The 16,726-nt window shown below is 37.6% G+C and overlaps 1 protein-coding gene across 2 annotated transcripts in view; it reads left to right on the forward strand.

The window, feature by feature from the left end:
* Positions 1 to 881: 881 nt before the first annotated feature.
* Positions 882 to 16,726, forward strand: part of lamb2 (laminin, beta 2 (laminin S)) — a 31,806-nt gene continuing 15,961 nt past the window's right edge. Inside the window, exons 1-7 of one of the 2 annotated variants that reach the window (XM_053240989.1) lie at positions 882 to 1,310; positions 1,438 to 1,513; positions 12,414 to 12,583; positions 12,695 to 12,830; positions 15,750 to 15,823; positions 15,913 to 16,101; positions 16,214 to 16,277. In XM_053240989.1, the coding sequence (XP_053096964.1) occupies positions 1,483 to 1,513; positions 12,414 to 12,583; positions 12,695 to 12,830; positions 15,750 to 15,823; positions 15,913 to 16,101; positions 16,214 to 16,277 (664 nt within the window). In that variant the 5' untranslated portion in view covers positions 882 to 1,310; positions 1,438 to 1,482. The remainder of the gene's footprint in view (positions 1,311 to 1,437; positions 1,514 to 12,413; positions 12,584 to 12,694; positions 12,831 to 15,749; positions 15,824 to 15,912; positions 16,102 to 16,213; positions 16,278 to 16,726) is intronic. The other variant, XM_026921058.3, reaches the window with a different exon arrangement.

The raw sequence follows: 16,726 nt of genomic DNA on the forward strand, positions 1-16,726 counted from the left end.
ATTTCTGCAAAAATCACAACATTTTTTGGGTTTTTTTTGTTTGTTTGTTTGTTTTTGTCAAAGTCTATGATGCATGAAGACCAGTTACTAATTTTTCTCATGGCTGAAAAATAAGATCGTAATAAATGTTACTGTTACTCAAGGCCAACTTTACTGCCAAACACTAAGAGACAGATTGCTGATTGCACTCTTTTTCAGTCATAATGCTACAGATTAAAAAAAATACATAAAAAAATGTCTATTTATCTACAGTATGTATGTTTTTTGTTTATTCATTCATATTTACTGAGACTATTTGGGGTTACTAGGCCACCATTTACACTCTCAGTAAAAAGAGATTCAACAGTGGCACAGTGGAACAGTGGGGGAACACTGCTGCCCCAGGGCCCCGGTTCATTCCTGAGCTCAGGTTACTGTCTGTGTGGAGTATTACCTGTTCTCCCTTTGTCCATGTGGATTTCTTCTGGGTTTTCTGGTTTCTTCCTAGCTCCATAAATATGCATGTAGGTGAACTGGGTATGCTAGATTGCCTGTAAGTGCAAATGAACATGTGAATGTGTATGTATGTGTGCATGAGGGACTGGTGCCCCAGTCGGGGTGTATTCCCGCCTCACGCCCAGTGTTCCCGGGACGAGCTCCATATCCACCAGGACCCTGACCACCATAAAGCAGATAGTAAAGATGAATAAATTAATGAATGATTAGCCTATGTTCAGGTGAAATATATTAATGGTACAAATGACAAGAGTACCACCCCTAGAGACAAGGAAAGGTACAGTATAGCACCCTTTCCTCTGAGAGTGCACTGTACCTCCCAAACCGCCTTAAATAGTAGATTCAAAATAGTACAGTATTCCAGCTTCACTGCTGCACCAAGGAGGCTGTTTGAAAGCACGTGCTGTCTGTGGCAACGCACGCGAGCGCTTTTAAATGGGCTCGCGCGGGCGCGCGTTTCTTTTTTCAAATGCGCGCGCTCGCCAGCTGGGCAGTCTCAAAAACGACGAGGTGGACTCCACTTGTTTTAGACGCCGGGTTGTTTTTTTTTTTAATTATTATTATTTATTTACTTATTTATATTTAAACTCCAGAGGTCTATAATTGTGACTCAGGGACAGGAACGGAGACTCCACGTCTCCGAAATCCACTGCGTGTTTTCAGTGACACATTCCCAGCGCTACTTCAGAAAGTCAGAGCTGTGGTCAGTTGGGTTTGTGGCGAAAACTGGTACAACCTCAGCGGCTTGAGTCTGAGGGGACGAACACACACACACACACACACACACACACAGCGGGGAGTACCAGAGTGCTGCTGTGAGTATCCTATTCGCAAACGACTGAATAAGATTTATTTCAGGTATATAACTAAGCCATGTCCGAGTTGTTTTCATTTCAGTAACAGATAGCATTACTGCCCTGAACCGTTTGTTTATGTCATTAGGCTGCTGTTCGACGCGCAGGAAAGTAAAACGAGCATCTTCACACGATGCGCACTTTGCTCCTGCTGTTCTTCTGTGGTAAGTCCAAACTTACTTACTTTATAATGTACTTATAACATTCTAACATCCTGTTATACTTCATACTTAATTACCAATACCCACATTTTTTCTGTATGACCCAAGTACTTCTACTGTAATCCATCACAAGCTTATCAAACTCCCAGCTACCAGGTGTGGACCAGGCAAGGATCTGGTTCCTCTCAAGGTTTCTTCCTAAAGCTGTCTCAGGGAATTTTTTTTTTTTGCCGCTGTCATCGTTGGCTTGCTATTTTAAGAGTTTGGACCTAGATTTCTGGAGAGCTGCTTTGTGACACAATGTTGTTAAAATCACTACAGGTCTACAAAAATAACTGGATTTATGGTTAAGTACAAGTAGGCAACCTGGGGTGTAACATAATGGCCTCCTTGCTAATATTGTGTATCATGTAGGATATTTTTTGAAGATATCCTAAATCCTATTTTAAAAAATAACACTAAAGAGAGAAAGGCACTCAACTTTTCAAATGGGCCAGATTTGCTCAGGGGAGTTACACTGTTTCTATCCGTGCCAAGGGGAGTTTTAAGAATAGATCTTATGTTTTTTTTTTTTTTTTTTTTTTTTTTTTGGTTACCCAATCTGACCTCTGAGTCCTTTCTTGGAACAGTCACTTTTTGTCATTGTTGACCACTGGAGCTGAAGATCACACTTAACACCAATACAGGGGGTTGCCTGGGTGGTGTGTGTGTGCATGTTTTTATATTTTGGTAGAGACCAGATGTCTCCACAAGGATAGGAACATCCGACAGTTTTGTCCTCATAGGGACATTTGGCTGATGCATTTTTACAAAAGCTTTGTTTCAAATACTAAAAGATGTTTTCTTTTTGTTGCTGAGGTTAGGGTTAGATTTAGGTGCAGCGTCGTTTTGATTAGCTGCATTAATAATGATGTCAATTAAGTGTCCTCAGAAGGATATTAAGACAAGTGTGTTTGTGTGTGTGTGTGAGAGAGAGAGAGAGAGAGAATGGAGTGAGCATTAAAAGGCCCTCTTTAATCTCTGTTTATTTTTTATCCCAGTCCAAACTCTTTTGCCCTTTTAGATCTCCATTATAATCCTCTTCTCTCCACCATAAACAGAGCAGGATAAGTAGTATACTGTTTATAGATATGTGTAATCCACGTGATTGTTTCATCCAGCATATTTGGTCACACACGTTTGTAAACTGTTACAGTGTCTGTTGAATCATGGTCAGTGTAGCTGGACTAACTTTATTACCTGGAACAGCACACATGACAACCAACCCCATTTCTGACAGACACTCATTCCTGTCAGAGCTTCAGCCTGAACGTAATGGGCCCCCTTAGGCTTTCAGCTAGCCTATCATGTTATTCTAACAACTAAAATAAATTTATTGCGGTACTAAACAGGAAGGAAGAGGACAACAAGTCACCCTGAAGGTGTCTTTCAACCATATTGTGTAACACCTGGCATGGCCTTCTTCAGAAGTGCTAATCATTTGTAAAAGTTAGATTTTAAGTCGGAGACCTCTGCAGTGAAGTCACAGAAATATATTCTAACATCCTCAGATTATATTCTTCTTAACCGTTTATTTTGGGTATTAAGTATATTTAATTAGGGGTGGGGAATATGGAAAAAATATACTATCACTATAACTGAACACATTTTCACAATACATGGTGTATATCACAATATATGTGCTTGCTAACAAAGTGATGGCAAAACTGTAGTGCCATATTAAAAACCTCTGAGCTATGAGCTGACATTAAATAAAAGATGAGAAAATTAATATTTGGTACAAAAAATGCATTTTAATGTCCAGATCAACTATTCATCACTGTGAGTAATAACATATTTGGTTAGCTTTTTAATTGAACATTCTTGTAGTTAAGGGTCAAAAATCTCAAAGGTATATAGTCCAGCAGAAACAAAAAACTGTTTTACTCGAAACTTGCTTACAATGATAGCTTTTAAAATACATGACTGTATATAATGTGGATGAGATAAATGTTCTCTTATCAAACCGCAGTTTGGTGACATGTTCACAGATTCTTCACTCTGAAAAAGTAATTCCCAGCTTATACAGATTTCTTTCTCTAAAAAATTCACAATTTTATGGAAAAAGCTTATTGATACCCCAACAACTACCCTTAGGCTTTTTTTTCAAGTCTTCTTTCTTCTCTGTTCTGGGAAACATGAACATTTCTTGTTGATGGTAATGGCACAGACACAACAGATAGATAGTAGTAGATAGATATTATTGAAAAATGCCGGGGTATTCCTAGCCTTCAGCGATAGAAGGTTGAGGTTAGAGGTGTTATTGCAAAGGTTACAGCATGGTCTGAGAGTATCCATATCCATATATAGAGCATAGAACATGACACCTCTCCAGTTGCTCTGCTTTTTCTGTCTTGTGCCCTAAAGCTTAGACTGTTGCTGACATCAGTCAGTTTATCTGCTTTTCTTAGTTTGCTGTTATCCAGTGTCCATCTCTTCTCTTTCTGTCCCTTTATTCTCTGTTTAGTGGGCCCCCATAAGTGATGGGAAACAGGGCCTCTCTGTGTGAGTTGTATGATAAAACTGTGGCACAAGAGAATGTGATGAGATGAGGAGGAGGAAGGAGGGATGGGATGGCAGTGTTATTTTTGGCCGAGAAGAGCTCTAATGAACGTAGTGGGAGGTGAAGTGACAGTCAGCAGATGCCGAGACATGTTTAGTTCCAGACATATTTACTGCCTGATGTCTAGCTGTGTCATTTTGGGTCATTTGAACAAATCAGACAAGAGTTTTGTGTGATCTCTGCTAATTTGCATCTGGTGATGATGGTGTGTTAAATGTGATTGTAATTAGATTGTTTTGGGTGATTTGGTCTTCGATTACTGTAATTACATGTGGTGGTGTGATGTTAATATTTTCCAATAAATACATGTCCCAAAGTATTTAATTCATCTTATACCACAGCTGTTTTCCACTGATTATAATTGTTTGTTGATGATTGCACGTTACACTTTTTTTATGGTTATAGTTACAATTAATATAGCGGAATGTCCATTTAACAAGTTAGCAATCACTTGTTATAAGTCCTGCTATCACTTATAACAGCTATAAACAGTCTGTCTCTCAGCAGCCTCTTGTTTCACTATCTCCTGAAGTGAATAAGACAAAAATGCAGCTTGCCTCATAACTGAGAAACTCTAAAGCTCAGATTCCACTGTCCTGAAGACCTTAAAGGAACAGCTTTACCTTAAAGCCCAAACGTAGAGATAAATGGTAAATAAATGTCTCCTTAAAGAAAGCTTAACCATAGCTACAGTTATATCATTTTTCTTTTTTTAAATCTGGTTATTCTTACACCTAAATTGCATTAGTTATATGTTAGTTAATAATATATTAGAGCAAGCGCATTCATATAAACCTGTGATTTGTCTTTGATTTTCTTTCAGCAATATTGTTAGAACTGCTATAATAGAAAATTAACCTTCTGACCAATAAGAGTTTAACAGTGCTGTGGTTTAATTTGAAATTTTTCCTCTTTAATCTTTTAATTCATATCTTGTTTTTATATACCCATAGAAGCCTTATCTGAGACTGCTGAAATGTCAGAATGCCCAAACTATGGTTTGTTATGCGTGCTGATTTGCAGGTTGTGTGCAAGTTCTTCTACTCCTCTCCTTTCTTGTTCTTTAGTGTTTACCTTTCACCTCTCACTGCAGTAGTCTTCTTATGCTAATATCTGCAGTCCAGAGTGGTGTGTTAAGAGGGATGTGAACAGGTGAAGAGCTGGAGCAGTGCTCAGACTGCAGGGCACTCAGTGTGATCCACAGAGGCCCGGGCTGGAATGCCCCTCCGGAACTGCACTCGGCAGAACAATGAGCCAGCCAAAGTCTTTGATAGAGCGATGAGGAGCAGGGGAGAGGGGCAGAGAAATGAAAGGACACAGTTTTTAGGGCAGGCATAATTGTGTTCATAAGAAAGAATAGTTTTGAATAAGGTTTCTTCCATGGGGCAGGGATTTGGAATTACGTACCGAGAGAGAAATAGAAATAGACGATGAGGTCGTGAGAATTTGTTTCTGTCTGTTATAGTTAAGACTGCATGATGACCTTCCAAACATTAACTTGTCTCAGTATGTGTCTGTCTTTTGTTGGCTAGTGTCTGGATGCAGGATCTATGATTAACTTCAGCCTGGCTACCACGCTCGCTGTTTCCTGAACAGAGCCTTGGCTGTAATTCAAAGTGCTGTTAATAATGACTGGTTGTCAGAGTTAAGCTATGGTTGTGTATTACTGAAGAGTGCAGACACCTTGCAGTTCACTTTAAACATGATACCCATTTCAAGATGAATCGTTGCCATCCACCACATGAGAAGTTAAGAAATGCATTTGAAAAACCCACAATGGACTTTTGTGCTTCTTTATTACTAACAACTGTATACCTGTCTTTCTTGTTTTTTGCACGTTAAATTCACATGTAAGCATCTGTTTTGCCCTGTGTTTTTCCCCTGTGCTTTTTTTTTTTTTGCCTTTATTTCCACATGCTTCTTCCAAGACATATGAAGCCAACAAACGTCAATTTTCAAACTGCTGCCCTGAAATCACACTCTGAGGAAAGCGCTGTCTGCCCTCTTCCATATACATGAGCTCACAGACAGCCACAATTGGCTAGTGTCCCTGTGACTGACAGGGGAGACTTGGTACTTTTCTCTCAGCCACGGATGACTATGGCATCGTCAGGATTTGAACTTGCAATCTCCGGGTGGCAGGCCAAACGCTTTAGCATGGAAATGCTGTTAAATAAACACAGTCAGGGTGTTCCTGAGCGGCTCAACAAAAGGAACACCCTCACTGTGTTTTTTAACAGCATTTCCATGCAAAATTTAGTCACAACAGCCAGGGACAGACAGAAGAAACTCAGATGACATGCAAGTCAGGAAAGATACATAGCTCAAGATACATCTCACTTTCGAACTTCACATGAAAATCTACATGCAGTTTATGATAGCTAACTATGCTACATTAACACTGGTTTGCCCCTCACATAGTGCCTGTGTCATAACAGTTTAATGGCCTAAACCTCTCCTCCCTCTTTCCTAGCAGACATGTACGAACAGAGCAGCACTAACAGCTTGTAAAAACACACAGGCCTCTGAACAGGAGCCGTATAAAGGGGAGGCCTTTGATATGGCTTTTAGATGAGCCTGGATCCAAAAAGGCAAAGTAGAAAACAGAGTCTTCTTCTAACCTCACCAACAGGTCCTTATGTGAAATTTATTTATGGATAGTTTTTTTTTTTTTTTTTTTTAACTCATTTTTAGTACTTGAATAGGTCAAATTTAGCAGGTGTCAGATTTAATTAAAGATTCTTTTATAAATATAGGTGAGACAAGTCCATCCTGAACAAATAAACAATAAAGAAAGCAGTCAAACCAAAATGAATAAAATTGCGTCTGGACGGCTGGTAGGATATTATGAAATAACCTCATAAAAAAGCATAATATTCAAGTTTCTTTGAATATAATGTCTAATAATAGTCTGTGAAATTTAGCACTGTATGGTGGCTTTTGTATGTAAATGTGGTACTCAGCTAAAGGACTTACGAGCTGCTAAAAATCCAAGTCTTATATACTTACTATAATTATTGATTATTGATATTCATTTAGATTATTTGACAGCAGATAATGCAGGTTTTTAAAGTGATATATGAATTTGCATATGCTCATTTTAAAATCAGTATTCATCTTTGATGAATAAGTTGCATATATTTGTGTGTGTGTGTATGTGCATACATATATATATATATATATATATATATATATATATATATATATATATATATATATACATATATATATATATATATATATATATATATGTCGTTATTCATACAGAGTTTACTTAGATGTGAGTCTGTTAAAGCACTTCACACAAACCCGATGCATCCCAGACACTGTTTGTTCACATTCCCTCAGGGACTATGCTCACTGACTGGCACAACTGTGTTGTGTGTGTGTGTGTTCACAGACATATTGCCATGTGTTCCTACAGCAGCCGCAGTTACTGTCTAGCAATAAATATTAAAAGAGGAAATAGTTTAATAAGAAATGGCTGTGAGTACTGTAGCTGTTTGAGTAGACTTCAACTGTTCTTGCTGTAATGCAGATTACAACAGCTGCACAATATTGGCTGAAATAATCATCATAATTATTTATAACAATTATTCTGAAACAAAGTAGTTTTTTGTGCTATATCATTTTAAATCAAGATCCTTTTATTTTACATTGCACAGTAAAATATTTCCTTAAATCTAAATAAGACTGCTTTCTAGACATAATCTTGTCAATATTAAATAATTTAATTCAAAAATACAGCATCAGTTTTTAGAAATTTTGATAATTATTGATATTTGCATTTCAAACAAAGGCTTCACAAAAAGTATTATTTTATAGATGATTTACCACGTGACCTCACATACACATCAAAGACACGCTGTGATTCTACTGAAGGAAAAGGAAAGAAAAAAAGGCGTGAGTGAATTATTAAAAACACATAACAAATTGCTGTTATTAAGCTAACAACAGCTAAATGAATGAAATGGATGACTGTATGAATTGGCTTTATGAGCCACATCTGGCAGGAAAACAGAAAACTACCATAACAAATGATTTAACCAGACAGTATTATTGTGTGCAGTGGTGAGGGTTTCCTTTCTGGGAGGAAAACACTGCTCATAGCCCCATCATATGACCAAACCTCTACAATAAATAGCAGCTATTTTGCTGAGGATATTTACTATTACAGTATGAATGCGACACTTACTGGATCGTTCAAAATGCAGACAAGCTGTCATTCACAAACATGCACTAGGTACTGGAGTCTGCTACAATAATGGGAACTGGTGCAATGCAAGAATATTAAATATACACATTGATTCCAATTTCATGGAGAATCATGCTGTGTTACTTCAGACAAGTATTTCATATTTCGTATCAATGCAATGTATGCAAAAATATATTGTTAATCTATATTTTAGACACCTAAATATAGGCATAAATAATGTTAAAATAATATATATATTAGTAACTAGTATATTAGTAAAATAATCAGTTTATTGATGGAATAGTCAATAAACTGACTATATTAATATCAACTGTTAACTTCTAGAGTCTAGTAGTTTCAAAACATTTCAAATTCAATAGTTAAATTCAGTGTAGAATAGAGGAAGTGACATTAACTTTGTATCCAGATAGTGGAGTTGTGTTGTGCTTTGCTGTAGAAGTCTCTGCTGGCCTTAGAAGTAGCAATAAAGCAATGTTCAGTTATAGTAATGGAGGACAATATGTAGGGGCAGAGGGAAGTAGCTGGAAGTGGTGACAGGACTGGATTAAGAGCTGCAAATAGCAGCAGGGTTAAAGGAAAGAAGAGCCACTGAGACTGGTCTATGGGCTGGAATTAGCAGCCAGCTCATATTAAACAACTCAGATAAATAGAAGTGTACTGGTGGTGTGGTTATCAAAAGCAAAACTGTAAGTCTCATATTTACCCCATCCTTTGTTTTGTACAGTAATCAATAGGTGACCCAGAAACAGAGAACCTACCTTAATAGCACAAGGTCCTTATTATTCTTCACTCCAAATTCAGCTTCACACACACATGGAGCAGGTGGTTTTATTCACACTGACTTGACTTCTGGCTTCTATCCATCTTACATCCCCAGGAGATTCATAATTCAGGATACACATTCCCAGAATTCCTCCTACTACCCTCACATTAGGCAGGGAGGACGATTGACCAGGGTTAAGAAATGCACCATGGGTGAAAAGAACACTGTGAATGGAAAAAAAACCTGCAATCTCATTAGAGAGAAGGCTTCAAGGACAAAACAGTATTTACATTGGACTATTATCAGCTTAGTGATAATTCCAGCTGTATCCCAGAACACTTAAAATTATCACACACATCCGGCATTAGCATGGCAAGTTTGTGAGAGATGCTGTAGCTTCTGGATGAACAGTTTGGGAAGTGCTAGGCTGTTCCCAGTTTGTTCAGCAGGTGGAGAATGTGTTGTGTAAGTGTCACATTTCCCCCCATGTCTGTAGACCTGAGCACTGTGTCGCCAGGAGAAGGACTCCTCTCTGGAATCATAGACAGGCATAAAGAGGGAAATTCTCTGCTCTGTACACTGTGGAACAACTGTTCACCCTTAAAAATTGAGACGGGTAGAGTTTGAGAAAATGAAAGGGCCCACTGGAGTCCAGCTTTGTAACAAAACAGACCAGCCCAGCAGATTTAGCCCCACCTGGCACAAAGTGCCAAACTCTAAGCTACAGGAAGTGAAGATGGAAGAGCACAACACACGCCTTAGAGAGAACGGAGGTGATGTGAGATGGATTGAAAAAAAAAATACTGAGTAAGGGATTTAGGATGTCAACATACAGACAGGGGCAGGAAGAGAGAGAATCCCCGTCTTTGTCTTGTCTTCCAGCTCATGTCAGGGAGATTAGCTAAGATGAGGCAGATGTAAAGCCAGAAAGCATGATGGGAAATGTCCAATCGTAACTCATTACATTTGTGTTTCAAAGTAATAGTGACAAGAATTACTACAGAGCTGTCATTGTAAAGCAAGATAAATATCTTTCCTGGTTGTGTACACATTCTGAACTGTGTTAATTTGCTATGGTCAGTGTTTTTGAACCTAAAAGGTTGGCTACTTGTCTCTCAGTGAAACAGCTGACAGAGGGCCTCTGGTTATAAGTTGTGTGCTTTGTTAATGGGGCAGTATTCTTCCGCTGCCAGCTGTCCTCCTACATTCCTGAACCTCTTGTCCATGTAAGGCGAGAGCGGCAGAGGAGCTGGGAGTTAGCCAGCCCGCCTGACCCAAACCTCCTGACTTCGGGATATTTGACTATCTATAGTGATTTCTTTACATTTGTAGTATTAAAATGGTCTTTGTTTCTTCTTTACATGGGTGGAATAATTGCTGCTCTTTAGCACATACTGAGTGCAGGTGCTAAAAAACAGGGGTATTATAGTAACCATGTAGTAAAAATATCAAAAATGTCAACTTAAAATTAAATAGTAAAGTTAATAGAACCCTGAGGAGATAAATATAGCTGCTATTTTCCAGGAGTGATGAGAAAGGGTTTTCAGGCCTATAAAGAATGCTGATAGATCCTGTGTATCACCAGCTACACATCAGGGTACTGTTCAATGATGACTAAAACTAATACTTGAAACTAAAATATATTTATGTGAAGTAAAATAAAATGTATGTAAAATGTTACATATAAACATATAAAATAAACAAACAAAAATCTTAGCAAGTGAAACTATCTTGAATATAGTCAAATTTGTCTATCATGACCTATTATAAGATTATAATAAACCAAATATAGGATTATTAAACCTATTTCCAGACGTTTCTTTTTTTAATTTCAAGCTTGAAATAGTTCTGTTCTATTGGCAGATAAATTTTTTTTGTCATTTTAAGCATTTCAAGAAAGAAGCATTATCTGCCAATTGAACCATCTAAAAACAGGCTGAATAATCTTATATTCAATTTATAATAATTTCATAATAAGAAGTAATACTTACATTTGCTTATGTTCAAGATATCTTCACTAAAGATATCGGTTTTTTTTGTTGTGTCGTAACATAATATAGAAATCAACCTTTTCTATTTCTATTTCCCTTTCCCATATGTTTTTATCCATATGTTTTAAAGTTTATGATATTAAAAAAATAAGTTACATTAACAAACATATATGCACTAGATTCATCATCACTATCCTCTAAAATCATTTCTGTAATTATCTGTCCATATGTTTTTCTTGCCCTTTTATTCAAAATTAATCAGAGAAAAGGGATTTAAAACAGAGAACTGGACTTGTATTCCTCTAAAAACCTGTATTTCCCTTAATTTCATTTCTTTCTGCATTCTCCATCTTTCCTGCTTCAGTTCACTGTTAAAGAGATCAGATTAATTTCCCAAGGTGAGATTAGCCACCTTTCAGGAGTTAGATTTGTCTTAGCTGGAATTTTCTGCTAGGAGTTGCAGTGAATCCAGGAAAGGGGGCAGAGATAACTTTTCCCTGGTGTAAGGAGCTATCCTTCCTAAACAGTCCAGCATATAATATGATTTTCCCAGCACTGTCAGTCAGCATATGTCCAGTGGATAAGTGTGTACAGTTTGTGAGTTTGTATGTTGTATGTGAAAATGTGCTTTGTCTACAATGTATGTGTTTGTGTATACAGTTTGTGTGTGAAGTGCTGAACCTGGCAGCAGTGTGAGAGGTGGTGTGGCGCCAAACAAACACAGCTGTCTGGTTTGAAGAATGAGACTTGTCTCCACTGATAGTGTCTGTGAATTCTCCTCTGCAGAATTTTTCCCAGGCTTTTTAAAATCCACTCATATAACTATGATTATTGTAATATTGCCTATATTATTTTTATATTTGTGTGATTACCATATTTTATATAGTTGATAGATTTGCCAAATGTTCTGGACTGAATTTATCTATTAAGGTTGAAGATGTTTGTGTGTTTGTGCATAAGTTCATGTAGTCACTTAGTTCTTTTACATCTCCGTAAAGGTATCAGTGACCCACTGATGATTTACATAAACGTTATTTCAGGGTGTTTAATTGCTGTTGTGTTTAAAAATTATTTATAAAAAGAAACCTTTAATGATTCTTTGGATAGGTGAGGGTTCATAGCTTCAGTGTACCCCAGAGGGATAATAGAGAACCTGAAGGGTTTTAGCTTTAACCTTTTTTCTTTCTCAGAACAACATGGCTTTAATTCTGAATGGGGCTCATATAAGGTCAGCTGTGCATAAAATCCTAAATAAACCAAAAAGGTACTGCTTTTGAAGAGGAACATAGGTTTGTACATTTGAATTTGATCTGGCCATCTCTATGATTCAGGCATGGTAACCACCCTTGCTCAAGAACCTGACCACCCTCATGGATGTACTCATGGAAGTTGTTACCCAGCAACCGGTGACCTCCTGGTGGGTCGAGAGAAGAACCTGAAAGCCTCGTCTACCTGTGGCCTCACGAAAAGAGAACCCTATTGCATCGTTAGTCATCTACAGGTAAAGCCTCAGCCACTTCCTGTTTGACCTCCGAATATTCTGGCCAGTGTAGCCACATGGAGCTTGTTGACCTTTTAACCCTTACGGCTTCCAATATATGACCTTATGTAGGAGGAGAAGAAATGTTTCCAGTGTGATTCACGCAGACCATACAATTCTGTGTACAACACTATCAGTCACCGTATCGAGAATGTCATCACCAGCTTCAGACCAGACCACAAGAAGTGCTGGTGGCAGTCTGAGAATGGTGAGATCATCAGTGGTTTTAATTTGCAGTAAAAAACACATGCTCTTTGATGTTTCATCAAAACTTTCAGAACAGATATACACAATTGGGCATTACGTGAAGATTTAGAGGTGCTTTCATGAAAGGCGCAGAGTAAAGTGATGAAGTGATTTGGTGTACTTTTGAAGAAATCTACCAGCTGCCACTGGGATTGCTTCAGTCATTAACCGCTATAAACCCAGCTGTCTGGCAGGCACCCACACTAAACACACAAGAGATGTATTATTAGAACAGTAATGTTCAAAGCAACCTATTAATACGATTAGAAGGGCCAAGGAGGTGTTCATTTGCACTGACATATAAAATGGAAAATAGATTATTTAATAGCAAATATTTTAATAACATTTTTCAAGCATAAAGTAGTTATTTAGAATTATGCAGAGAGGAGAGAGTGTAGAAACACTAAAGAAGGACGAATTCAAAGATAAAATGTCCATTCCCAGCAAATCACCACAATTCCACAGTCCCCAGACTTAGTACTGATCTGGGCTCTGGTTCAAGTCCACTAACGTATTATTTATCTTACCTACAAGCATCACGTGTGATTTCACTTAGTGTATTATTTTACATGCTCTGTGTGGCACAGGCTATAACTTTACATGGCTTCAGTTCATGGACGAAGAAAGTAGCTAAGTGAAACTTTATAAATATTTTCTCAACATAAATCCTCACTATGTTAAAGTCTGTATTAGACAGATTACTGAGCCTGTTGTTGTGCTGCACTTGTGAGAATAAGAGAAAAACTCTGACTAAGGATGGGCATTTAGTCAGTTAGCATGGCTATGCAGTTTTAAATGGGGGATTTGTGTAACATTGCATTTGTTGATTTAGATCTGATCATATGCACAAATACAGCTTCCATTAACTTACACACAATGCCCACATAGATAACTTCCCAACAGAGTCTTATTCATTTACATTCATTTACATTGAGACTCATTGTCTTAATGAGCTGTGTTATAGTACGGGAGGCTTTAAGGAACACGGAAAGTCAGGAGCTGACAGGAAATGGTGGCTATTTTTGCTTGAAGTCACCATGGTGTCAGTGCCACTGCATTGCGTATGCAGTTTAATGAACAGTGGATCACTTGTCTAGTGCGTGCATACTCATCCAAGTGTGAGAAAAACAGCTTCTTATGGAGCAATTGAGCAAAAGAGTAAAAACTGAGCAAGTTGTGCCACTTGTCTTTTGCCAGAAACAGGTGCTTATTAGTACTGGATGAGTTTTTCTGTGTTCTTGATCACCTCCAGGTTATAGTGGCTCTCTCCTATAGCTAAACACAAAAGTTATTCAGTCAGTTTTTTTCTTTCATATTCACCCTAGCCTTCACTCCCACAGTCTCTTATTCATTGCAGGCTTTGTTACGCCCCACCTCTCCTTTCCCTTTCCTTTTCCTTCCTCTTTAGCTGCCAGTTGTGAGGCAGGTTTGGTGAAATTTAGCAGACCTACAGACTCCTGCAGAACAGGGATAAGAGATAAGGTTAAAGTGCTGTTACTGTAATAGAATATGACGCACACAACTCACTGCCTTTCTTGTTCATTACCTCTCACTGACTTTATAAATAGAAAGTGAGGTATCAGAGAGCTGATATACAGTAGAGATTAAAAACTTCACACGGTAACAGCAGCTTAACTTTATATAACACCTCTGTTCCACATCCCCTGATTTATGGTCAGACTTAAGGATGTAAAGTAATCTAAGCTATTTAGCTCCTTATGCCTCAGAATAGTACTTGAGCTTGTTGAGAATCTTACCTTACTCACTGGCCACTGTAATAGGAACACAGATACCCCTGTTAATTCATGCTATTATCCAATCCATCATGTGTCAGCAGTACAATGTATAAAATCATGCAGATGCAAGTCAAGAGCTTCAGTTAATGTTCACTTCAAACATCAGAAAGAGGAAAAAACTGACTTTGAGCGTGTCATAGTTTTTAGTGCCAGGGCTGGTTTGAGTATTTCAGAAACTGATGATCGGGGATTTTCATAACTCAAATATCCACTCTTTACAACCGTGGTGAGCTGAAAAGACCTGTGCCCTGGTAGTTTCTGCTTGTTAGAAATGATAGTATAAAATGATAAGCAAGAGCAAAAGTGGGAAGTGTTATCATTTAGTATGTGTATTGTTCTACAGCTCTCCAAACAGCTCATCTGCTATTTTTACAGTAATACTACATTTTCACCATGAGGTCTATTAGATTTTAGTGGAAGTTTACATTTTTGAAATACACAGAATAATAACATCAGTTAGACATCAGTTACATCCAAGTTTTATAAATACTAAAATTCAAAATTGCCTATTTTTATTTCTTACAAAATATAGGTATTGTTACACCCATTTTAAACAATTATAAACAAATGCACATACTCTGCAGATGTGTTTCTGATATGCCCAGTTTTTTCCACACCATTTTTGAAAGTGGAGTCTACAAATATTTTATATTATAGGTAGTTTCAGAAAAAGATCCAAACTTAAGACCTATTTGAGCTGTTATTTTCTCAAGGTGGTGTCTTTATCTTTTCTGAGATAAATTTTGCTTTTGTATGACCATAAATAAACACAGCACAAGCAATTTTCCTTTTTTTCATGTGCTTTTAATAAAGCACTACTTTAGATACCCATTAGAATCTGAGAGTGGACAATGAATAAGCCTACAAAGGTTATGTATTTTATGGAATAGTTTTGTTTTTTTTTATTTTCCTCATTCAGTGGGTAAACTGTAATTTAAAAAATTCTAGTATGTGTTCTGCAGATATTTTACTTAATATGGTAAAAAAAAAAAATTGTTTAATTTTTCAATAGATGATAATAAGCATTTTTTCTATATACAGTATATAATTGGCTGAATTGATTGAGTGTGTACTTTTGTCCTCAGGCAAGTCTGATGTTTACGTTCAGCTGGACCTTGAAGCAGAGTTTCACTTCACTCACCTTATCATGACTTTTAAGGTATGATTAGATTCACAATGCTATTTTTTTCTGCTTTTGTTTAGCAATGAGATTTGTCATGTACATTTTTTTATGGAATCTGTTTGCAGACGTTCCGTCCTGCAGCCATGTTGATTGAGCGATCTGCAGATTTTGGGCGTACCTGGCAGGTGTACCGCTACTTTGCCCATGACTGTGCATCAGTCTACCCTGGAATTTCTCAGGGGCCACTCCGCAATGTTGATGATCTCATCTGTGAGTCACGTTATTCAGACATTGAGCCGTCCACTGAAGGAGAGGTGAGAACAGAGGAGGAACAAGTCAGTCAGCAACTAACAGTTTCTTTTCTGAATTTTTATTGGTGCATTTTATTAATTTATGTCATTCTGTGTCACTACCTTTTCCTTCCAGGTGATCTTTAGAGTTCTAGACCCTGCTATCCAAATTGAAGATCCCTACAGTGCTCGCATTCAAAGTGAGTCAAGTTCATACATGCTAAATTACAGCAAGCAAGATTGTGTTTCTTTCTTTTCATTCAGTTAAAACAGATAATTTTTATTTCTTCTTTTGAAAAGCACTGCATTCATAGTTTTGCAATTCCACCTGGTTCTTGTTTGGTTTGTTCATGCGCAGAGCTCCATTCACATGTCCACTACAGTGATTCACTAAATGTAGGAGAGGGGCAACATAATACGGGGGTGCCAATGAGAAAAGCAGCTGTTTCCTCCCACTCAATTTGTCCCTTGTTATTTCAACTGGCCTGACTTAACTAGGTTCCCAAGAACACATGAGCACATTTTTCCATGTTGTGGTAGGAGTGTGTTCTCTCCATCAGAAAAGCTCACTACAGAATTCTGGGCAATTTTTTTTTAATTACCAATGTTCGGACAGTACATGCAAATAGTATGTATTGATGAAAAAAAA

This window comes from Pangasianodon hypophthalmus, chromosome 16 (assembly GCF_027358585.1).
Source record: "Pangasianodon hypophthalmus isolate fPanHyp1 chromosome 16, fPanHyp1.pri, whole genome shotgun sequence".
Taxonomy (NCBI): Eukaryota; Metazoa; Chordata; class Actinopteri; order Siluriformes; family Pangasiidae; genus Pangasianodon; species Pangasianodon hypophthalmus.